The sequence below is a fragment of the Geospiza fortis genome, unplaced genomic scaffold, assembly GCF_000277835.1.
Source record: "Geospiza fortis unplaced genomic scaffold, GeoFor_1.0 scaffold84, whole genome shotgun sequence".
Lineage (NCBI taxonomy): Eukaryota > Metazoa > Chordata > Aves > Passeriformes > Thraupidae > Geospiza > Geospiza fortis.
In genome coordinates, this window is record NW_005054363.1 from 580,795 (window position 1) to 604,899 (window position 24,105).

The 24,105-nt window shown below is 43.1% G+C and overlaps 1 protein-coding gene and 1 non-coding gene across 2 annotated transcripts in view; both read right to left on the reverse strand.

Moving 5' to 3' along the window:
* The window catches only part of DCT (dopachrome tautomerase), an 18,350-nt gene extending 4,975 nt beyond the window's left edge, over nt 1-13,375 (reverse strand). The window contains 5 exon segments of the mRNA XM_031059551.1: nt 1-254; nt 1,880-2,046; nt 3,112-3,212; nt 4,617-4,916; nt 12,870-13,375. The exon segment at nt 1-254 is cut by the window's left edge and continues 101 nt beyond it. Of these exon segments, the coding sequence (XP_030915411.1) occupies nt 1-254; nt 1,880-2,046; nt 3,112-3,212; nt 4,617-4,916; nt 12,870-13,170 (1,123 nt within the window). The 5' untranslated portion in view covers nt 13,171-13,375.
* Nucleotides 13,376-23,617: 10,242 nt separating this feature from the next.
* Nucleotides 23,618-23,690, reverse strand: TRNAF-GAA. Its single transcript has one exon. It is a non-coding gene; the product is annotated as a tRNA-Phe (tRNA).
* Between the last annotated feature and the right edge of the window lie 415 nt (nt 23,691-24,105).

The following is a 24,105-nucleotide window of genomic DNA, read 5'->3' on the forward strand; positions in this document are numbered from 1 at the left end:
CACATTTTGCTGACAAATGTGCTCATAAAGAAAACCAGTGACCCAGCCAGCTCTAGAGGAGCCAAAGGACAAACCTGAAGCTGAAACTGGAATTGCGGAAAAAGGGGGGTCTGTCGAACTCCTGCAGGGAAAGGCACCTCCTGACATCTTCCACGGTGGGGAGCTGCTCGCTGGAGCCGCGGGGCGGCCTCCGCCGGAGGGGCCCCTCGTCAGTGCCATTGCACAGCGTGACCAGGCGGTTGTAGTCATCCAAACTGAGTGTGGAACAGGCAGAAGCACAAGGCAGAAGAAGGTGAGCATTCATTTGTTGGCTTTTTCTCATGCAGTACAAAGAGGCTATACGTGTGAGAGAGCAGAGGTTTGGGACGGACACCTCCTGGGGCAGCTCAGCTCACCTCCCACAGCCTGGGAGATGAATTTATTTCACAATTGTCATTATGACATGGCTTTCTGTGGCCTTGCATCCTCTGTGGACTATCAGTCATTTAGACCAAGATTTACCAGGTTCATTGTCCACAGAGAGAGGATGCTTTAGGAAAAGCAAGCACAACTCCCATCATGCCTTCTCCCCTCCCAAGGGCTTTGGAAGAATTTTTTTGTCAGGCAATGTAAAACAGAGTTTTCAATTTGGAATTGACAAACTTTCACTCCTGATTATAAACTATTTTTTAAACTCTTAACAAAAAGAGAAAAAATGAAGGGAAATGTGAGCTGACAAAATGCAAGAAATGACAGAAAACAGATTTGCACTTGCCATCCCTCATCCACTTTAGAAGACAAGCAAGAGCAATGCATTCCATCCTCTATTCTCAGGGCCTTCCAGGACAGCCTGTTGTTGCAGGGGTTACCCAGTAACTAACTAATGGGGAGTAAATCCCTTATACCAGGGAGAGAAAGAGAGAAGAAGAAAAACAGTGTAACACTGGTGAAACAAGAAAAAAATCTGCTGTATTCAGTGTGAAATGAAACAGCATTTTCAGAAACTTTTGAAGTAAACAAAAGCTCTTCTCAGTTTAACCTTGGTGAGACAAAAGTTTAGTCACTTCAAGTTTTCAAGGAAAAATCCAAAGCCCTATTTATCTTTGAGGAAAAAGTAGGGGAAAGACTTAAATCCAGCTGGTGCCTAAAGGTGGAATTTCAAACATCTATTTAGGTATCCAGAAAAAGAGACTATTTTGAAAAATCCTGAGCTTTCAGTACCTCTGTCTGACTAACTGCACACTGCCCCTGAGCTGAGAGAAGAATGATGTATGGGTATTGTAACCAACAGCATTTTATGTCACAGCACCCTGATCCTGCATCTGAATCCCCTGTCAAAGCCCTGCTGTCACACAAGTCAGCACATTCCCAAAGGGAGCTGGCAGCAAGCTCCTGGCTGGCTCTGTGCTGTTTTTCATGTGAAATCTCAGATATTTCAAAGTCAATCCCCAAACTGCATTAAATATATCAGGGTTAAAGCCTCATCCAAAACAAGCTAGCAGACTTTGCAGCCTATCTCTAGCTTCCTGTATGCCAAAACAATTTTGTTTTTCTGCTGCTGAGATCAGTTGCGTGTACGTTATAGAGAAACAACACACAGGCATTTCTTTTTTAGAAAGATACTTGCCAATTGGGAAACTCTTCAGACTTTTGGCAGCCATAAATTGGCTAAATCAACTAAAATCCTGTACTAGAAGAGTCATCTTTAAAAAATACACTTGCACAATACGAGAAAGTTTACACAGAACCATCTACACATAAACTGATGGCAATTTCCAGCTTTAGAGAAGACAGCTCCTTTCCTGCCACTCACTCAAACTGAGAGAGCAGCCCATGATGTCGATGCTGAATGGCAGCAAGGTTTTGTCCACGTGTGAGCTTGCCCTGGGTGCCCTCCTACCTGTTACAAACTACTTGCCACCGGGAGAACCTGGAGCTCAGGTTGATCAGGCCCGGGTCATCAGGCCGGGATGCCCCAAAGAGCTGGTCCGTGCAGATGTCACACTCATTCCTGCCCGTGGCGAAATTCCAGTAGGGCAGCGCAAAGGACTCATTGCCCGTCAGGCGCTGAAATGCACAGAAATGCGTTAGTTGGGAATCAGCTCCAAAGGGAAGAGAAAGAAAGGGACTCCTTCAAGCTCTTTGACTGGACATTTCACTGAATATTCAGCTTTTCGTTCTGCATTTCAACTACCTGCATTTCACAGTGCCGCTTCAACTCCTTCCAAAAGATTGTGGCATTAAATCAGTCTAAGCAAAGACACTGTCACTAGTTTCCCTACTGTGAGACTGCACTTCTTTTGGCCATGTTAGGCTCTCTGCCAACTCAGAGACTAGGCAGGAGAGCAGGAGCAGAGATGAATTGAGCCTTAAGCAAGTAAGAGGCTTTGAGTGATGTAAGTGGGTAATGGGTAAAATTGTGCGTGTGGTTGGCTTTCGTTCCAGAAAACTGGCCCTGGGGAGGAATCTGAACTCGTGTTAATAGGGGAGTACAGTGCATTTGATTGTGCTTGCTTGCCAGATACAATTTCACACAAGCAAGATCCTGCAGCTATTTTGATAAGCAACCATTTTCATTAGAGATCTGTAAGGCTGAAATACAGCAACACTGCCAATATAGAAGTCATGCAAATGGAAATGAGTCTATGCTTCTGCAACTGACTCTCAGGCACATTAACATATATTTGTTTAAAAGGCATATTGCTAAATATATATATGTATTAAATGTATGTTATGTCATATTTAAAGGGAGTAATATTTAGAGCTGGTTTCATAGGAATGGCATCTTCAACATCAACAATATCTACTCCCAAGTTTTACATGAAGGTTTGGTTTCAATTTTATTAATAAATACTGTTACTTCACATCTTCCATCCTCTCTTGTGGAGATGAAGGGAAAAAATCTCCATTATAACACATCACTGATCATGGTGAGAAACCATTCAGTCCTCAGCACTCAGAAAGCACTAATTTCACTTAAAACAAAACAAAAAAAATTATCAATGAGCAAATACTCCTGGGAGTCTGGGTGAGAAAATATCCTAAGAGGTAGCTTACCCTTGGCTGGCTCATCAAAGTGGCAGAGCAAAAGGGAGAAGCTGTGCAAGGAAAAGGAAAGGCTGTTCAACTAACCTGCAGTTCCCTCTCCAGCCACAGCAAGTGGTACCTATGCCAAGTAACAAAGGCAGGTCCTTGGTGGGAGAAATCAATACCTTTGAAGGGGCGGCCAGGACCTACGAAGGGAAGATAAAACAAGCATTTAGGCATCAAACAAGGCTAGAGAGAAAGACAGCACTTCCTTCCAGCCTGGAGTGGAGTTAAACAAGAACCTTCAGCTCTGCATCTTTGAAAAGAGTGAACACTTCAGAAGCTACATCACTTACTTGGGACAAGTGAAACAAACTTCTCTGTGGATATTTGCTTCAATGCTTATCAAAACTTCACATTCTCTAAAAAGCTGGATATTGTGAAGATTTCTTCTCACTTTGGTGGATTTTGATTTTTAAAAGAATTTTACTTTCTAAAACCCTATCTCCTTGCTAATATGTGCATTACCTCGTTCTCTTGCTCAGCTGCAAGACTTACACCATGTAAGACCTACACCATGTATCTATCAAGAGAACCTCAGCATTTTCCATGCCAATAGTAATCCAGAATCCTTTGCCAAATTTCTTCAATTTGTGCTTGTTATTTCTTGCACAGTGCTTTTGCTGGGTGAGAGGTGAGAGGCTTCAAACCACATATGGATTTGTTTATCACTGTAGAAACCTTCAACCCATATATGCATTTATATGCACCATTGCAGCAGCACTAGAAGTTTCCCCTTTCCCTTTCCACATGACTGTCCTGTCCCCTGAAGAACCTTTGCTCTTGCTAGGCCAGAGGCTGCTTCCTTCAGCCCTGCAAAATGGAGCTGTGTCAGAGGGGCAAACAGGATGATACCCACTGCAGAGCAGCAATCACCCTCCAGCAAGGAGATAGATATGGGCTGTTCAGCTTGCACATGGGACTGCCAGGTAGAAAAGCCATACTGGTTGGTGCACCTCCTACAAGTAGGCTTTGTGAAATCGGGCTGGTATAGGTACTTCTGTCTAGAAAAGAAATGAGGCCTAGGAATCTGAATTTGGGAGCAAGCATGGGATACCCAAACCTCTAAGCTAGGTTTTGAAAGGTGACTGCAGTTAGTCAGGCAAGTCCCACCCTTGGTGGGGACTTGGTGACTTGCTGAAAGCCACAGAAAGCAGTAGCACTCTGGTCCCAAATATCTCTGCATGGCCTGTGGCTTCACCACTGCAGACCCCCTTTCCTGCCTTGTTCTATGGACTGGGAACATCTTTATGAAGTCAGCCACTGCCTGACCCCACTTCAGTTCACTCAAGCGGAGACTGCGCATTGCTCCCTGTCAGACTGAAGATGCACCAGGAGTGCAACTGGTGTGCTCAAGCTGTCAGGGGGTGTGGGGATCTCTCCATGGCAGGTCCAAAGGACATCCGCCTTGACTACTGATGGCCACCAGCTTCTCACCACTGACTGTTTCGCTCCACAGCTCTGTGCCTGCTACTGGGACCCTTGTTCAGCAGTGGTATTTTCACCCTTTTCTTTACCTGCAGACCCCATTGAAAAAGAAAAGCACTCACCCAAGAGTGTGTCTCTGACTGAGTAATAATGGAGCCAAACAAAGTAGTTATAGATACTGCAGTTGGCAATCTGTGGTTCATCTCCACTTGGACCAAGCAGACTTCTCCAGTGCTGAGTTGCAATGACATAGTCCGGGTGAATGGTTGTCTTGGCACGGTCTAGAGCGTCAAAGAACTGCTCTCTCTCCTGTGCTGTCAGGGAGTGGATGTCCTTCCTGACAACTGCTGGCTTCCTCCTGTTGCATTCGGGGCCAGTCCAGCCAAACTTGCATTCACCACAATTGTACCCACCATAGTTTCCTGGATTGAGAGGGAACAATCAATCATGACATTATGAATCAGGGAAAACTAACAGTGCAATGTAGAAGAATGAAGAATTAGTGCTCTTCTTCCCCAGAGATGCCAGTTCCTGGAAGGGACAGCAGCTGAGCAGACTTGCAGCTTTGCCAATTGACTAACCAGAAGGATGACTGGCTCGATTCCCAGAGCCACAGCAGGGCCAAGAATCACAGTCAGCCAGTTGGGGAAGTGCTGGGTAATGGGCTTGACGCCCTGCGGTGCTCAGAGCTCTGCAAAGCCCTCAGGCACGTGAGGACTCTGGCTGAACAGAGAGCTGAGCAATTGAGGTTAAGCCGGTGATGAAGTGCTTTGCTCAACTAGCTCTCAAGCACTCCTCTACTTCCAGGATCAAACCCAAAACAGGGTCAGTTCACATGGATCCTTAAGCACAGAAAAAAAATCCCTAAACAAAACAGTTCTCTTAAGAACAAAACTTAGGTGAAACTAGTGCCTCTTAACAGTGTATCTGGGGCCCAACACAAACCAGGAAAAGCACCAGAGTTGCTGCTGGTCACGCTTTAAGCATTATTAAATAGTGCTGCAATAACAGCATGTGAAGCACTGCAGTACTGTCATTCCCTGCTGGCATCACTCCTAAGGCAAGTAATCAGGTCTGCTCTAGGATATTAGCTCAGACTCTCTGATGAGATGGGAGAGCCCAGGAAAGCAGAGCTTGCTTTAAGCGTGACCTCCTGCATGCTGTGGCAGACAGCTGGCAGCAACAGAAAGGCCCTACTGGATCTTGCTCCCCCGTTTCTGGGGGAGCCAGGGAACAACCAGCCATTCCTGCAGTACACACCTGCCCCCTGCCTGTGTGCTGGCAGGCTGCAGCAGTGTGGAACACGGGGCAATGCTGCCAGGGGCAGGGGGGACCAGATGGCAACAGGGTTCCTCTGGGATCTCCACGCTGCTATCAAAATTCTGCACTGACTCCTTAACCTGTTCTCAACCTCCCCTCCAATTCCCCACACACTCATTCCACAACAACCATGACAACTGTTTTCCAAAATGCCACAGAATCTCACTGCTCACTACACATATTGGTGCTGGACTATCATGGGATGAGGAAGTGGCTTATGAAATGTTCCCAGACGGGCAGAAGTCCTCAGGCTGTAGGCTTGAGCCTATGACCAGAATAACAATTAACATTAAAGCAAGAGTTCAGATTGTTGGGGGCTACAGGGCTTATTACCAAATTCAAGGTTACAAGGGCTGTTATCAACATGGCTCTAAAGCTTCTGTCTAACTTTTAGGGTAAGAGCTGCTGAAATGTAAACATCTGTGGCAGACTCCTGTGAGACTTGCCAAGAATAGGTGGGGACTCTTACTGCAGAGTTTGGACCAAATGTAGGTCGGTTATGGTTGCTTCAGAACCCCTGAGATCTCTAAGTTTACATGTTGTCATGAAGCTGAGGACCAGTTTAGGGACAACAAGAATGAAGGATTCAATGAGGTTTTTGATCGTGCACATCCCAATGGCATCCCATGAGGGCAGTTTCCACATATATGGCTTACATTTTGTCATGAAGCAAGGAAAAGCAGCTGGGTTCGGCTGCCATATTCCAGCTATGAGGGAAGGCACCCAAAGCCAGGGGTCTGCACTGGCTAAAGAGGATGAAGACATACACCAGAAAAAGCACGTAGATTATAGTTATATGAAACAAAGGAGATTTTGTGGATTGTATGGATATGGGGGGGTGAACAACATGGAAGATTTATTTGATCACAGTATCCTCAGGGTGGTATCAGAACAGCACAATTACTGCTATCAACTCAGCGTACTCCACTATCTGTGCCTTGTTCATTCTTCATGACCTAGCCTAGCTAATAGGGCCCATCACATACTCCAGCCTGAACTGACCAGATGACAAATATCAAGAATATCTTGCCACATTGTCTAATTAGGCCATGTATACTGCTCAAGTTTCAGTCATGGACCATGAACTTCTGGAAAGCACCTGTTAACCCCTCACACTCAGGTACAATTCAATCCTTAAGAGAAGGAGGAAAAAGCAGGAACTAACCATGAAAAGATCTGCCAAGAACCTCTTTGGAGACTGGCAGTTATTCCTCCAGTCATTTAAGGGACCCCCCTACTCACAATGCTGCATAAGCAACACATTGAAATACATCACTAACAGAACCAGAGGCAGTGCAGGACCAGGTTTGTGTTGTCTGGGCTGGTACCAGAACAAGACACTCTCGGTCACTTGTTAAGGCTGTAATGGTGCCTATTACTCTCTCAGGAAGGGCCCTTTGAATCTGCGCATCTTGATGCCTAAAATTATTTTGTCAGACAATATCTGTATTTTAGGTATGCTCTATGCACCTCCTCAGCCTCTGACAAGAAATTTGCAAAAGCTTGAAATTATGAATTATCTTCATGGGAAGATAATTTTTTCCAAAGCTTTTTTCCAACTGTATCTGGAGCCAAGTAGACCAATGGCTTGTCACCTGTTTCCCTTGGGCAGGTGCTGATTATATCCAATTGATGCTCTGCAGGATTTGCTCCCTTAACAATCCTATCTATGAAGGAATCCAAGGGCTCCATTCTTTCCATCACTTCCCCAGTCACTTTTCAATGGGACATGAGCTTTTACTGAGTAAGGAGGACTGCAGTGGAGACTTGCAAACAAGAGATGATTTCCAGGCAAAGTGGTGTTTCACGCTGCAATATTTCTGCCAATTGTGTCGAACATTTTTGTCACGTCCTCAGGTCTATTTGGCAATGTTCCATTGTCAGAAATACACAAAACCACAAAACTTCATTATATCAAAACTTGCTTTTTGTCATTTTCTTTCAACATGCTCCATGCATCACAGAACTGCCACTATGCAGCAGATGAAATGGCAAGAAAATTATGGAGGTCTGTGGGATTTCCCATAATTCAAAGAGAAATTACTGCAGTAATCAGACCCAGCTTTTTTATGACCCACCCAAACCACTTTTTCAACATTTGTTTCTAAAGCACTCTACCAGGCCACTGATATGGAAATTATGCATTACTGTTTCCAGAAAGTTCATTTACTGCCATGTGCACTTCCCACATGACAGTATTGTGAAATGCTGGTCTCTTACAGCTTAACTTCCCTGTCTGCTCTGCTAGTGATGGTGGACTTCAATGGTACAGCTCTATGAGAGCAGGAAAAACAGCCTCTTAATAGCAGGATATAGTGCACAGTAGATATTTTCAGCAAGGCAGTGAGACCCTTTCAAGATCCTTTTGCACACAGGAACTCTAGGAATGTGCAAGGATTCATTCCTTAGCATTTTTTCACCTTCAGTGATTAACACATAGGAACTCAGTGCACAACCCTCCTGAGGCTCTGCCAGGGACAACAGAGATTATTATCATCTCTTGTGGTTTCCAGAGAATATAGTCTGGGAGGTCATTCTAGTACACAGGAAGGAGATCATATCACTGTTGGATGCTCCTGGCTTGTTCCACTGTTTCCAGGAATGTCCACTGTACTGCAACCAGTCAAAATATCATCTGTGTATTCTCCATCAACCCTTATGTCTGGAGATGGGATCACATGCCTGGGGAGCTGCCCTCTTCTGCACCAAATCTCAGCAACTCTTAAAGTGCTCTTGGTCAGTCAAGACTATTTCTGTAGGCACTATGGCCATGCTACTTCTCCCAGTGGGTCAATCCATGGGCATGGCACTGACAAAAATACACTTCTTATGACCTGACACTCAGTATGTGCTCTCACACACATCACTGTTGTATGCTAACACCAGTCATCACACACCACTGTAGCTGCTTCTCAAGCCTGGGGGTTGCCTGAGCTCATGGATTTTCTGCCTTAGTGGTCATAACATATGGCTAGCCTTCAGTCACCAAACATAACACAAATTAATAACTCCATCAACTTAGTGTAATTTTTTCAGTAAAAATGCACCCACTCAATACTTACCATCTTCTGCCTTGTTTTAGTGGACCAAGAGGACACCCAGGCAGCTGCCATGCTTCTTCCTTCTATAGAGACCAGTTTTAATGCCCATCATTTATGGGATGGGGAGAAAGGACTCCCTTTCAGACTTCTTTAGCTATTGCATTGAAACAGGAGTTACATTAAATTTGAAACACCTGCATACTGCAATTTCTCAAGGCTGGGATCAGGACGGCTAACATGTGGGACAAATAGTTAGCTCTTCTCTCTTTTCTAGCTCCTCATTTGGACACCCTCACAGGCTGTAGGAGTGGAAGATCTGTACTTACACTGGATTTAATAGGGTCATCAAGGCATGGCTATAATTTAGTATTACCCCACAGGCACATTACCCTACAACAAATAAATTAAATGTATTTTATAAACACTTCAAAAGCCCAACTTTTACCTCAGGGGGTAGCCATCATATCAGCTATACATCTTAACTGATAATTTGATTACAGCTAAAGAATAGATGTTAAATCATCTGCCTCCAGCTTGAATATATTGCACAGGAATTCAAAAGGATTTAATTTTTTTTTCTAAAAAAACTTCTATTTAAAAATAATGTTCAGCATGTGCCCATATGTAAACCTTAGAAAGTGGAAGTAGAAAAAAAATAATTATAATTACGTTTAATTCCTCAGTGAACTCAATCTACGTCATGGTTTAATCACGGTCACAATCTGTACTAGCCACCACATGACTGACTGCAGTGGTTTTTCACAATAGTCTTCTGTACTGAGTTTTTAAAATGCTATACCAGATCTGTATCCCAGCAGTACAATGTTATCGTTTAGAACTCAAAATAGCATTTAATTCACAAGTCTTCTAAAATAGTTTTCTTCTAAACTAAATTTAACTATCTCACTGAAATACTGCTTTGTTGTGTAAACAGCTACAAGTCCCAATATTCAAGGTTGGACTCGTATATCCATCACTTGGTCTAATTCAACACATACACCTTCTTGAAAACAAATTAGCACATTCCCCTTCACACACACTGCACACTGTCAGGATCTGTCAGTTGTTTCAGTTTAAGAATTTATATAAATTGAATAATATGAGGCACCAAGCCAATTGCAGAACACATTCAATGGATTCAAAACTGAAATTAGTCAAGACCTAAAAACTCTTTGCTGGCTTCCAACTACATTCATGCCCTAACCCCATATTTTTTTACAGAGATGATATTTTTGCTGCAACCAACACATTGAGTGAAACATTCAGCATCCTGACAACAAACCTGCAATTGCTTATTGACCATGGCCTGTGGCACAAAAAGTGGGAAGCAAAGTTGGAGCTTTCTTTTGTTCTAATCCTGTTCTATTTGTCCTCAGTTAAAGAAAAACTCATGCATATTATCTGCTGAGGTCTAAAAATGGGGACCAAAAAAAATCTGATCCCATTACAGCCATTCATCCATACTTGTGTTTGGGATTTTCTTTTTTCTTTTTGGTTTGTTAGGCTGTTTGGGAGGAAGGGGGGTCCATAAATATTCAGTACCCAGACCTGGATAGATACGATGTTAAGGTATGTTTCCTCAGTGAACGACTTCAACAAATGGAAAAATTTTCTGTTTCTTTTCTCCTTAGATACTATGTCTTTAGCAAAAAGCAAAATTTATTGTGAAAACTCCAGAATCCCACCATTGGAAAATCTCAGCCCCTGCTCCTCACCATTCCTCCAGTTTCCTTACCATATAGCCAGCAGCTATGCAACACATTCAGTTGGCACTGTCTAACCAAATAATCAGCTGCATGGTTGTTGGATTTCCCATAGCTTATTACTCTAAAATATAAAGATGGAACACAACAGTTTAATTTGTTAAAGTGCTAGAAAGGGCCTTGGTAGGGTTGGAGTTTGCACAATCCAGGAACTATTCCAGGCAGGCAGTTTGCAGCTTGGAAAATAAGACGCCTTAGTAGCAGAAATGTGTGCTGTTCTATGTCCCTTTGAATGGGCATATTTAATTTCTGTTACCCCATGTTACATAGCGTTATGTTACACAGGTAGCGTAGCTCTGGATGCCTAATAAATACCACACGTCATGCCACTTACAGCTGGTGTGCAGATAACCAGCCAGTTTATTAAACTAAGTGGAAAAAAACCCACAAAATACCCCTAATAGACAAGGAGACGTGATCGCCAGCGCTGTAAAAGCATCAGATCTAATTCAAATCCCACACAGCTGTGAACTTCTTAGCATTCTCCCAGAAATGGTTTTGTGTACAGCATCAAGCAGAGTACAGCCCAGGAAAACTTTCTGAAAATTATGTTTAAGGATACGTTTCACTTGCTGTTTTATCACTGGTATATTTAGTTTTTAACAAACTGCAAGGAGAAAGAGGAATCCAAGGGATTTAAGGAGCCAAGGGGAGCAGCCAGCTCAGAAGAAGCAAAGCTGAAGGAAAGGACACTACATTCTGCTCACATAACTTGGAATCCAGTCCTGCAAATATCAAATACCAGTGCTTACCTCTACTCGGACAAGCAAATTAATGTCTGCCTGTGCAGAGCATGTCTGTCTCCACTGCTCTTCAATTTACTCCCAGGTTTTGATGATCTAATGACTTTAACTGAGTAAATATTGGTGCATGCCAATGTGCTCCAGTGTTCTTGTGACTCAGGATCTGTGTCTGTATGTGAAACCTGACTTAAGTTTTGGAGATATATAAGAACCTTTAACAAAAAAAAAAAGTGCATCCAATTTCTTTTTTTTTTTGCAAACCATCTTGAAAAGTCCTTTCACACAAGCATTTGAACTCCAGTCAAAGAAAGAGATAAAAATTGATGTATACTATAAAGTCTATTATTATTTTGAGGACTTTTGGTAACACAATGTATCCATTCAAGTCATCAGCCACTACCTTTCTGTTTCCAGTTGATAACTGCACTGGAAAATTTAACCTCTTTGGCTGAAATTCTCTGCAGTGCTGCCTTCCCAGATTGAAAAACTGGGCTTTCTTAGTAGTGCGAGCTGAGGTATACATTTTAGATAAAACAGTTCAGCTCGTTCTGAGAATCGGACTGATGCAAAGTGGCTTATTCTTCTCATGTTAGAAAATCCAAACAACTTGATGTTTTCAACAAGAAATCCTAGGTTTCATTTGAAATGTGCCTAGAAAGAGACTTCAGTGCCTATGATGTGCCTTTTGTCCTACTAGTGGTGCCATTTCCTCCCAGCCCTGCACAGAAGTCTGGGCTGAGGCTGCAGTTCCTGCTCATTTTAACTCCCCTTCAGCCAGGGCTGTTGCTGAGAAAGGGTTCTGTCACCTTATTCTGCCCTGAGCTCACCTTCCTGCTCACTGCCTCCTGCCAGCATTAGGGAAGTGGTTTCATTAGAACCTTATCCCTTTGGGCAGGTTAGCCTTCAAGCACATCTCCTCCCCAGTCCGTTTCACCTCCAGCACTCAAACTCAGGAGCCCATGTAAAGTCACAGTGAGAAGCAGCAGCTGGAGATGAGGAGGAAAAGGATGGTATGGCCTCTTTGGTTGTTGTACACATTTTGGATCAGTGTAAGACATAAATTTAGTTAACAAACCTGGAAACACCCTAGCCTGACATGGGGTGTTTCAGGGCACAGGGCTATGTTGTGCTGCAAAGTACTCGTCCATGAGGAATAAATCTTCAAACAATGCACGCTGATCTGGGTTCGGTGCACTGTGAGTAGCACTGATAGAGGTTTGAAAGCAGCACTGAAGGGTCCAAAACCCTGTGGAGAAAGGGAATTGCTGGCTGCAGGACAACTCCACGGACAAAGAGGAAAACACAAAAGTTCACATGAGAGAAAACACTTATTTGAACGTGATGCTCTGAAAAAGTACTAACAGTATCATGAATTTGGCAGAATTTTTCAGATAATGGTAATATTTGAAGCCTTCTTGATGCCTTATACCACCAGGAATGTCTCTGGCCTTTGGAGCAAGGTTAGCAGACCCCTCCATCCCCATCCCCTCCCCCAGCACCCATCTCACCTGTGCAGTGACAGCTGTGGTTGAAGAACTTGAGGGGCCACCGTTCACGGTCATCCACATTTTGGAGAGTGTAGGGGCCACTCCAGGGCTGAGTGTCTGCCTGCACCCCCTCACACTGTCCCCTGCCCTGCAGGGCCCCGCAGATATTGCCTGGCTCTGTCCCCAAGGGCGGGCAGCAGCGTTTCAGGCGAAGGGCTTCCACCGTCATGCAGGCACGGGGAAACTGTGCCTGTGCCTGTGGGGGCCAGCAGCAGCTCAGGTAGCCCAGCCCAGCCCAGAAAAGCCACCTCAGGGCTCCCATTACTGCTGAGTGCAGGCTGTGCCTCCCTGCTGGACCTGGCTGTGAAGAGCAGGGAGATGTGGGACAACTGTGGGATGACCTGGCCTCACCACAGCTCCATGCCCCAGCCAACCAGGATAATAACCCTTGCTGCTGAGGATGCTGGTGCTGGGTGTTTGTTTAATCCCAGCCTCTAATTGCCTCAAATGCAGCTCAAAAGACGGGTGCTTTGACTCTGTGGTGCCTGCCCAGCAGCCACAGCTTGGAGCAGGGCTTATATAGAGGTTGGGAGAAGCCCTCATTAGAGGGATTAGCACGGCACAAATCCTCGTGTTTTGCACATGACATCCAGGGCAGAAAAAATGCCACTGTGAAAGCAAGGTTCTGGCAGCTTGTCAGGAGAGTGAATGCCTCAGATTTATTTCTCCAAGTCTTTTATGAGCTTTGAGAAATTGATGGTCTTGTTTTAGCTGAGGTGGCTGGAGAAACACATTTATTCTTTTAATCAAAACCCTGTAAACAGATGATAAATAAAAGTGGAAGCCTCTTCTCTTTTAATTCATTCACTGCAAGATAATACTTTCCATTAAAGCAGTAGCAGTGGAAAACTAACTGGAAGCACAGAGGATAGAGATGCACCATTAACAAAAATTAATAAATGTGGTAATTTTTGGTAAATTTGGGGTGGAGATTCAACCTGCCAACTGCTGAACTTTGGTGCTTGCACTAAAAACATCTGAGTGGCAAGTGGGGAAGGGTTTCCTCCTAATAGCCTTTTTACATGCAAAATTAACTATTTAATTGTTTTAAAGAGTGAATGGTCCTCATTTGCTCTGTAATCCTTTCCCCATCATTACACCAGAGGTTGTTGTAGAGGTGGTCTGGCTGTTAGACTGTCAGAACTGTCACAGCTGAGCATTTATTACCCACCTGGCAGGAGCCAGCCTCTGAGATCAATACACACACCAGACATGCACTTAAGTGATTCTGTTCAGTACACCAACAAAAATATCCTTAAAAACTCCTAGTATGCAGCAGTTCTTGCCCTCAATGCAACTCCTACAGCAATAAAATTAATAAACAAAAATAAAGTAGTGATAAGTGATTCTGTGAGTCTGAAGCAATAGCTGTTAGTTCAGGTCCACCATACTAAATAAAAACTAGCAACTCCCCCTGCTTCACTGAAAGCTTTCACTACCTTCCCCCTCCACCTTCCCCAGCTCTGTTGTTTAGCCATTTTTATAAGCATATATAATGAAAAAAGCCATGGTTAGGTCCGTGGTATTCAATACTTCCATGGATGTTCAACCATTCTTTCTCAAGAAGTTTCTGATCTATGCAGCAAATAATTGCCATCATGTAGCTAAAGAGTTCACCCACACCATGGACACTGTCATCAGCACTTTTAGGTTCTCAGATCTTTATATCAAAAACTTATTGTTTGACAGACAAACTGAAATATGATTCTACCTCATTTATGGAGGCATAAAGCATATTAGCAATACCATGTATTCTGAAATGGGTTTCAACTCACCTCACTTTGGGTTCAGTTTACCTGGAACTGGCTTTTGTCAGCTGCTTTTGACACAATGTGTGCAAAAGACAGAAAGTGTGAATAGTTGCTGAAAAAATATGTTGAAGAAGCTCAGGAGATATAAATGGAAGAACTGGCTCAAAAACCCTCTGAAAGACACTCCTCCCCATCCCACTCAGCACAAAAATGCATCTTTCTGCTGTGTGAAGGATCTGTCTTTGAATCTATGTCAGACAATGTCTTGTACCAAAGTTACCCACATAATATCTGAAAGCAGTTAAAGTGAGCCCTCACTTACCAGCATCATCAAAACAAACTCAAAATATACAGACAGCATTCAGCTAACCAATCCAACCCCTGAACTGGTGGGTCTATATGCAAAATATGTGTCCAAGCAGACATTTTAATCAAAGCTGGCTCATTTCAGACACTGATAGGAATGTTTCTACAGCTATTTGAAACTCTATATGAGACAGAAAGAGTAAGCATAGAGAAAGGTGAAGTACTGACGCAGGTAAGATAAGGTAAGGCAAGAAAATAGGTTTCTAATGTAGTACATGGGGAAGGAGAAATCTGCTGTTTTCAGAGAAGTTGTAGTGTGGAAAAGGAACAGCAGGGAGAGGATGACATGGAAATTACTTAGTGTGCAGGGAAAATAAAACTGAGAGTAGAAGAGCGGCACATGTGTAGATTTTATTATGACCACTTCCCTCCATCACTACCACATAATTCTACAACACTGGAAGCACACTACAGGATGCAGTCCTGGGATAGATGTAGCAGTATTCTCTTGCCCTCAGTAAATGCTAATGAATTTTAGGAGTGCCTTCCCTGGCTGAAGGGGAACACCCAGACAAACAGAAGGAGGATGCACAGATCCCACATCCTGGCGTCACTGCGCCGCCAGCAATGGTGGTTTTCTGCTGCTGCATGACACGCCATGAGGAACACATTGAACAAAGTTACAAAAAGACAGTTGTATTTCTATTAATCACTGGAAAACAGCAGGCACTGTCCATTCTTTAGTGTCACTACTGAGAAGTTCCTCTGTTTTCCCCACGCAATCGCACTTAAATAAAGGAGCTGTTGTTGGGGCTGCACAGAATCAGCACTATACCAGTTTACAAATTAGTAACCTGAATGACTTTCTATTTACTACTGAGTTTCACTATGTCTTGAAAAATGGGTCATGCTGTGTGTTGGTACTACTGCCCTGAACCATCAAAGGACTTTTCAGGCAGCCAATCTGAGCATATGAGCCATGCCAATTATCCAAGCTGTGATTGCACTGCCTTATCCACAAGCACTGGGCTTGCATGCCACAGTTTGGCAGGTGGGGAGCTACAGGAATGGTTTCTGTGAGAAGCTTCTAGAAATTTCCCCCATGTCCAAGAGAGCCAAAGCCAGCTGGCTCCAAGACAGACCTACCGCTGGCCAAGGCTGAGCCCATCAGCAAAGGTGGCAGCACTTTGGGGATAACAGATTTAAAAGGGGGAAAGCAATTACTGCATAATGGCAACTGCAGACAGAGAGAGGAGAGAAAATATTTGAGAGGGACAGCCCTGCAGACATCAGGGTCAAACAAGAAGGAAGGGCAGGAGGTGCTTCAGGTACAAGAGCAGAGATTCCCCCGCAGCCCCTGGTGCAGCCCATGGTGAGGCAGCTGGGACCCTGCAGCCCATGGAGGGCTACAGGGGACCAGAGGCCCATCAACAGCCTGGGAGAACTCCACACCAGAGCAGGTGGATGCCTGAAGGAGGCTGTGATCCTTTGGGAACTAGGCTCCTGGCAGGACCTGTGCAGAGAGGAGGCTGTGCTGGAGCAGGGCTGCTGGCAGGACCTGTGACCCTGCAGGGACACACACTGGAGCACTCTGCTCCTGCATGACCGCACCTGTGGGAAGGACTCATACAGGAGAAATTCATGGAGGACTGTCTCCTGTGGGAGCACCCCAGGAAGAAGCAGGGGTGGACTGTGAGGAGTCCTCACTGAGGAGAAAGGAACAGAAGAGACATGATAGACTAACCACAGGTCCCATTCGCTGTCTCCCTGTACTGCTGGTGGGGAGAAGGTAGAGAAATTGGAGTGACGTTAAGCCCAGGAAGAGGGAGATATGAGGGGAAGGTGTTTTCAAGATTTTATTTTATTTCTCATTGCCCCAATCTGATTTGAATGGTAATAAATTATACTGATTTCCCTGAGTCTGTTGTGCCCACGATAGTAACTGCTGAATGGTCTCTCCCTGTCCTTATCTCAACCCACAAGCCTTTCTCTATCGAGCTGAGGAGGGCAGTGACAGAGTGGCTTTGGAGGGTGTCTGGCATCCAACGAGGGTCAACCCAACACACCACACATCTGAGCTACTGCATAAGGCTGCCACGCCTGAAACTGTGTTCAATTTTTAATTACATTATTTAGGATTTACTCTGAAAGTACAGGAAAGCAGTATTTCAGCCACCTTGTAGTTTGGATTCATGCATAGGGTGACCCCCAACAGAAAACTTCTCAGACTGTCATCAAAGGCTGGCAAAGAAATATATCCATATGCCAACATATTTTTAGGACAAATACATTCACATATTTTTGTGGCAATGGAGGGAATAAAGAAAAAGAATACTCAAAGGTACAGGCAAAGAAATCACTAAACACAATTCACACGAGTAATACAGAATTCCTGAGTAGTAAGTAGGCAGCAAGTTCACTTTTTTTTTCTCAATGACACTATTGTTTCTCAGGCTCCTTCTACTGTACTCAAGCACAGATTAGTATCAAGCCAGAAAAGTATTTGGCCTTTGGAATTTTGGAAAGAATTTTGGTCAAAATAAAACATTCTACATATAAACTGGCATGGAAACCAGTATATCAACAGAAGAGTAAAGAATTTACACAAAAATTCATAATGACTCTAGAGATAATAAGGAAAAAGATCCTTTTATAAGGAAACCTGTTGCAGAGGTTTTCAGACACCTGTTCATGTTCTAGGTTTCCCCAATATCCTAGCAAATCTATGTCTTTGGGATGTCTCAACAAAAGCTACTGCCCTATCACCACCGTACCCTTTGTCTCCCTGTGTGGTATGTGGGAGAATGAGGCCAAAGTCTGGGAATGTCAGATCAGCTCTGAAGATCTCATGATCCTGCCATGGCACAGAAACCCTCTTCATATGAACAGTCTCATCATCTCCTGGCTTCTCATATTTCACTTATTTATCCGGTCCTTTTCTAATGCATGGAATTATTTTCCTGAAAACCAATTTATATGCTACAACATGTTCACACGTTAGACGAGAAGAGCAACTCAAAGAACAATATGCATGAGAGGTCTACATTTAAACAGAGGAATTCCCTCCAGATTCTTCATGGATTCCCCACCAGGCCTTGTGGTCCAGCTGAACTTGCCTCCCAGAAGTCTGGAGCTGACTGCAGTGGGAATTCCCCATTCCTTAAAGACACACACAGTTCCAAAGCTCTGAATTTGCTGGCACTTTGTTTCTCCTCTCCCTAAGGACACATGCCAACTGAAACATGTACCCTGCACAACTTGCATAGGAAAGTCCTATACTCATAAACTGCTTTGGTACAGCACATGCCTGTGTCAACTCTGCCAGATCTCTCCACAGCCTTAAATAAACATTATTTGCAGACACATTTTTATACTTTTAAGTCAGGTGTTGCCTTGCTGTGGTTTTATTCATTTCTCTCTGAGATAATGATTGAGCACACTTTCATTTCTTTTGTAAGATCTTTCTTTCATCCTACTCGCTCATTCAAGCTGTCTGAGAAACTTCTTCAGTGATCATGACTGAGTATCATCATTTGGTTTATGGGACTCAGTACTCTGTCACTTCCTAACTAAACAAGCACACTTTTTCCAGTGCCCATATTATGTAGGAACATGGATATAAGCTTAAGCCATTTATAATTTAGATAAAAACAATGCTGACTGGCAGATCAAACTGCTGCTGTGGTGACCACCTACCCAAAGGCAGTTTTATCTTCAGAATTATTTCATCAGATTCCAGCCTGGGCTTACTATAAAGGCAGTCATAGAATATAAAGTATGATTCACTTAAGAAAGACAGAATCTGGAAGGTAAGAGAACTAAATCTCAGTTACCCTGATGTTCACCAGTGCTCTATGAAGGGAAAGAGGGAACTCCAGGGAACAGCACACCCCATTCTCAGAAGGGCATCTTGGTAAAGTCTTCTGTCCTAATTTCTCTACCTTGATCTTAAAAGGAGGTGAGGGTGACTAGTTTGACTTCAGACAGACACTGAAATTCTAAATGTCACTGATATCAAATGAATGTCACTAAATGGCTGTGGTAGGGGAGGGCCTGATCTACACAGAGCAGATCTTGGCCAGTTTACAAAATGTAAAGTGAAATAGGTAGGACGGAGTCTCTTGTCTCAATAATTCAGCTATGCAACAAATTGCCCCTGTCACAGGGGAAGAAATATGAAGAAAGAAGTCCAGATATGACTGTGTAACACATTTTAAAAAATCTGAAAGGTAGGACAAGTATTTGAAATAATATCTGAAATTATAGAGTCACAGTGTAGTTTGGTTTGGAGCCTTACATTCAACTTTCCAGAGCCTGACCCAGAAGACATTCTTCTCTCACAATTTTTATTCAAAATACTAATGCTACTACTTATCCCAACAGAAAATACAAAATGGAACAAAATATATTCATCCCTTATGTCATGTGGTCTAAATTCCAAGAACATTGTGAACCAAGAAATGAATGCTCCCTTGCTCTAAGCAAGAGGATGTATGTACATTTAAACAAAAAATATAATGTTCCCCTGGGGTTCACTGAGGGATAAAGACAGCATTGATGACCATGCAAGACTGAAAGCTAAGCTTTAGGTGTCCCAAATTTGCCGTGGTAACTGTACCATAAATTCAATTGTTCTACATATAATGGAATAAGAATCCTATATTATTAGAAAAGCATAAAGTAGGAACTCTGGAATAAATCACTGAGAAAAAAAAATTTAAAAGGAGGAGGGAAAAAAACCAATCACAGCCCAAAACTCCAAAGGAATGGAATCAAGTGAGGTTCCTGAGAACTCAAACAAGATAAAGATCTCCTAAACTGCTCACTCACAGGGGGACAGGGGAAATAAAAGTCTTGAATGTAAACTATTGGATTCTAGAAATGAATCATCAACTGAAAATTTTTGTTGCCTTTTTAACTGCATTTATTTCCCAGAAAATTGAAAAGCGCCATTCTAGCTCTTCTACAGTATCAGAAACCAAATAGACTATAACTAAGATTTGTCATTAAAAACATAAAAAACCTAAATGTAACTCCTGATTCATGTTTTCTAAACCCCTTGTACCTGTCACACTACATAACTAAATGAGATTTACTAGATGTCTGTAAACATTGAAGGAGACAAAGTCAGAAATCTTTCAGTCAAGAGACAGAAACAAACCTTTTCTAGCAAACAAACCCAATTTTTAATCCAAAGAGAAGGAAATTTTACTGCTGAGAGGTAGACAAGACAGTAACAAATATCAAGTGCAGAAATTCCTTCGGGGACAAGGAGGAGACTTTTTAAATTATGTAGATGCGCAGCTCTACAGTGGGACATGGAGGAAAAGGAGGAGCATTTCGCACAAGGAACACCTGAACTTGAGCCTATGGACCGGGCGCAGCAACTTTGTCCCACCACTGTCAGAAATTCCAAATAGAGGTATTTCACAGTAAAGCTTTAAGCTTCTCCATTATTTGTCATGTTCCATGACTGCAGCAGATTCAGGAGGTGGGGTGTGCCTCTCTCTGATCCTCTCCTTCTGGCCCAGTTTTCATTCACTTGAAACAAGGAGCCAAGGATGGCCATGGAACAAGCATGTGAACCAAATCCACCAGATTTTGAATCTCTGCCTAAGGCTGAAGGCACATGAAAAGGTTTTTTTCCTCTGAATCCCTGCCAGGTATTAACTTCAGTATTAGGTGGACATTTAAAAAAGCATATGTGAGTATATTTGTAGAAGCAGAGAAGCTTGCCAGTTGCAGAGAAGGAACTTTGTGACTAAATCATAAAGGCCTAGTTAGACAGCCTGTAATTGTGTCCTAGCAGGGTGTTCGTCTTGAGGGAAGAAGCTGATAGAAAAATAAATGGAAATGTTTGCTGGCAAGAAGAGGCCTAGAGTGTGGCAAAAGAAAGATTTGTAAAGAAGGTACAGCTGAATGAAAAAATGCCTGAATATTCTGTGACAAGCAATAAAGCAGCAACACTTGAGGTTATTTTCACAGAACCTGCCAAATCACATTAGAAATCTGCATCAAGCCCACAAAATCAAACAGACAGGAGTTTAAAAGTTCCAGAATTGAGGTTAATTTTATCCTCTTCTTTCACATAAGACTTCAGGCCTTACTCGGTGTGTGCAACCTAAATCCCACACCAAACAAAAAATGAGATTTTCTTCTCACTCTCCCCAAGGCTACCACCATTAATATTTCAGTGCTCTACAAAATTTCTGTTTAACATCACAAAACTCTGAGATTGAATTGCCATTACGGGTAATATTTTCTTTATTGATAAAATAGAATTTTCAGACACTAACATACACATATTTGCCATAGATCCTTGTGCCTGGGTAGTCCTGCTAAAAATCAGACCCTTTGAGGGGTGAGGTGAGACCCACACCCTTCCTGGCCCTCGAGGAACTCAGAAGCAGAGGGGATCAAGCCTCCAGAGCAGCACTGGGGGTTTATAGCCAGACCACTGCATAAAAGCAGTCCCTTCATAGCAAATGACCTTGGGCAGAGCTGTCTCTCAGGGTGCCAGTGCACAAGCCAAGCAGAGAGTCAGAGGTCTGACACCCAAACTTGCACCATGACTCACTTTTATACATGCAGTGTGGAAAAGGCCAAAAAGTAAACAGCCCTTCTCTGGTTTTTCTTCTTTGATCACATATCTGCAGGAAATTAATACCTCCCTAACTCTTCCCCAAAACAATACAAAAGTCTTTGATGAATAATTGAACACTTTTGGCAAAAAAACAAACCAAACTGCTTAACATTTCCTTCCGTCCCCGAGTACTCAAGTGTGCAGTCTTAATGTTATTTTAAAACCTTAAAAAACCTTTAAGAAAAATAGTAATATAAGCAGTTATATTACCCCTTGTCTGTCTTATCAGTAAGGATCTAAGTAACACTACCCTTGCTTTGTACTAATTAGATATTCATCTGCAGTGAGTCCTCCTTGTATTGGACAAATAATTCAATACCAGTGCTTGTTGTGATGCTGTGATTAGAAAAGGACCAGTGACACCTTCTCGTGAAGAGATGAAAGATGCTGAACAGAGAAGTAAGGGAGATGCTTTGCTGCTGTGTTTTGCACTGGTGACATCAATATTGAAAGTCCTTTTTCTGTGTATTGTTCTGGTGCCAGTGTATTTAAAAGATCACCAAAAAAAATTACCTGAAAGCAGGAGAAAATGTCTTAAAGACAGAAAGAATTTAATTTCTTTAGCTTACTCATAAAAAGGTGGGTGCTGACTTGACAGTTTTGTAATGACCAAATGCCAGGTACCAAGAAATCTCTCTGATCTAGCAGAGAAAATGTTTAACAAAGGACAGGTCCAGATTAAAGGTATATATTTGGAAAAAAATTGCAACAAATTACCAAAGACAGCCAATGAAATGTCTGTCTCTTCATGTCTTCAAATCAAAACCAGACACACTCCTTAAAAATATGCTTCAGCAAATCCAAATTATTTTTTTCAATTTACATGTAAAGGAAGGATCAGGAAGAAACATGAACAGTAAAGACGAGGTGACATTAATCACCAGCTTTCCTGACCTTGAAGCTATTCCATTGGCTCTGTGAAAAATGCCAATCCCTTGTTTTTAAAATTTTAAAAGTTTAATTGTAATAAAATGCTTATTAAAAGAGTAATATAATTAGAGTAATAATAATTTGGACTATTAGGATTTAGGACAATATGAGACAATAGAAACAAAGAGCTACGGATGTCCGGGTACCTTTTTCTGGGCAGCATAAGCGGACACACGTTAACAGAGGATTAACCCTTAAAAACAACAGCCTGTTGCATATTCATACACCTCATACATGATGCATAAATTCCATTCAAACAAAGGATTCTGTCTGGTCAGTGTCAACTTCTTCCTCTGAATCCTAACGGCGTCTTTAGGGCTGAGCAAGATGGGAAGAAATTAGTTTCTTCTGATAAGGGAGCAATAAATTCTTTTTCTCTGAAAGATTTAGGTGTCCTGTGGCTGCTATCTGGTGCGAGTACCTCGTTCCTCTCTTTAAAAAATATCCCACATACATAGTTTCTATTTTAGCTACAAAAGTTACATTTTAACTACAAAACTACATTTACCATACTATTAAAATGTTAATACAGCACTACTAACCAATACAACATAATACATATAGTAAATATCTGCGTAGAGCCATATAATATGCACTTTTCACACTTTTTGTCAAGTTAAATAGTTTCAGCCGTCTATTGACAGTAGAGGAACGGTGAGGTCCGGGAAGTTTTGAACTGCGCTACAGATTTTGGCAAGAAGAAACCTCTAATCGTTCTGTCCCTGTCCCCGTCCTCTGGAGCCACCCTTTCCCCGTCTGTCCCTTCCCTCCCGCTCACCCCGCTCCTCACGCACAGTTTCACTTTCTCTTCTCTCGTCCCTCGCCGTGAGATAGCGAAGGGCAGAGAGGGAGAGGGAATAAAGCTCGCTGCTTTCACTTCTTCCACGCTAAATAAAAAGCTTAAACTTAAGAGGAGCTAAAAAAGGAAAGAGGAAGGCAGGGCACGCTGCGCTAGGAGCGACACTGTCAGAACGAGCCCGCAGGGCAACTCCCGGGCGCTGCCCAAGCCCGCGGGCCGGGCGGGCAGCGGGATCCGCTCGCCGCCTCCCGGGAGGGCGAGGAGAAAGAGGAAAAAGTTCTGCCGAAACCCGGGATCGAACCAGGGACCTTTAGATCTTCAGTCTAACGCTCTCCCAACTGAGCTATTTCGGCTGCCCTGTCCCCGCGCTGGCGGTGAGATAGCACTAATCTGTTCCTCCGCACCCGTCACCCGGCGGTTCGCGGTTTATGGTCTAAATAAAATGGTCGCTATTCTCCCTGCGGCGCTGGATGCCACAAACGAGTCAATGACGGGCCCCCGCAAACAAAATTATGCAGTAAGCCAAAGACAAATTAGCAGTAACAAAATTATGCATATACAGCCATCTATGTCCAACACACACGTCAGAATGAAGGTACTTTGGCAGTGGCTCCCTGGATAATAATCCAGGGGGGATTATTATCCTCCAGGGGGGAGGTAACAAGAACTAGAACATTATGTGGGACTCAGGAGCATTAAATCGGCAGCATTTTACTTCAGTTTTCAGGGATTTTATTTTAAAGCCTGACAAAATGTGTGCAGAGATGA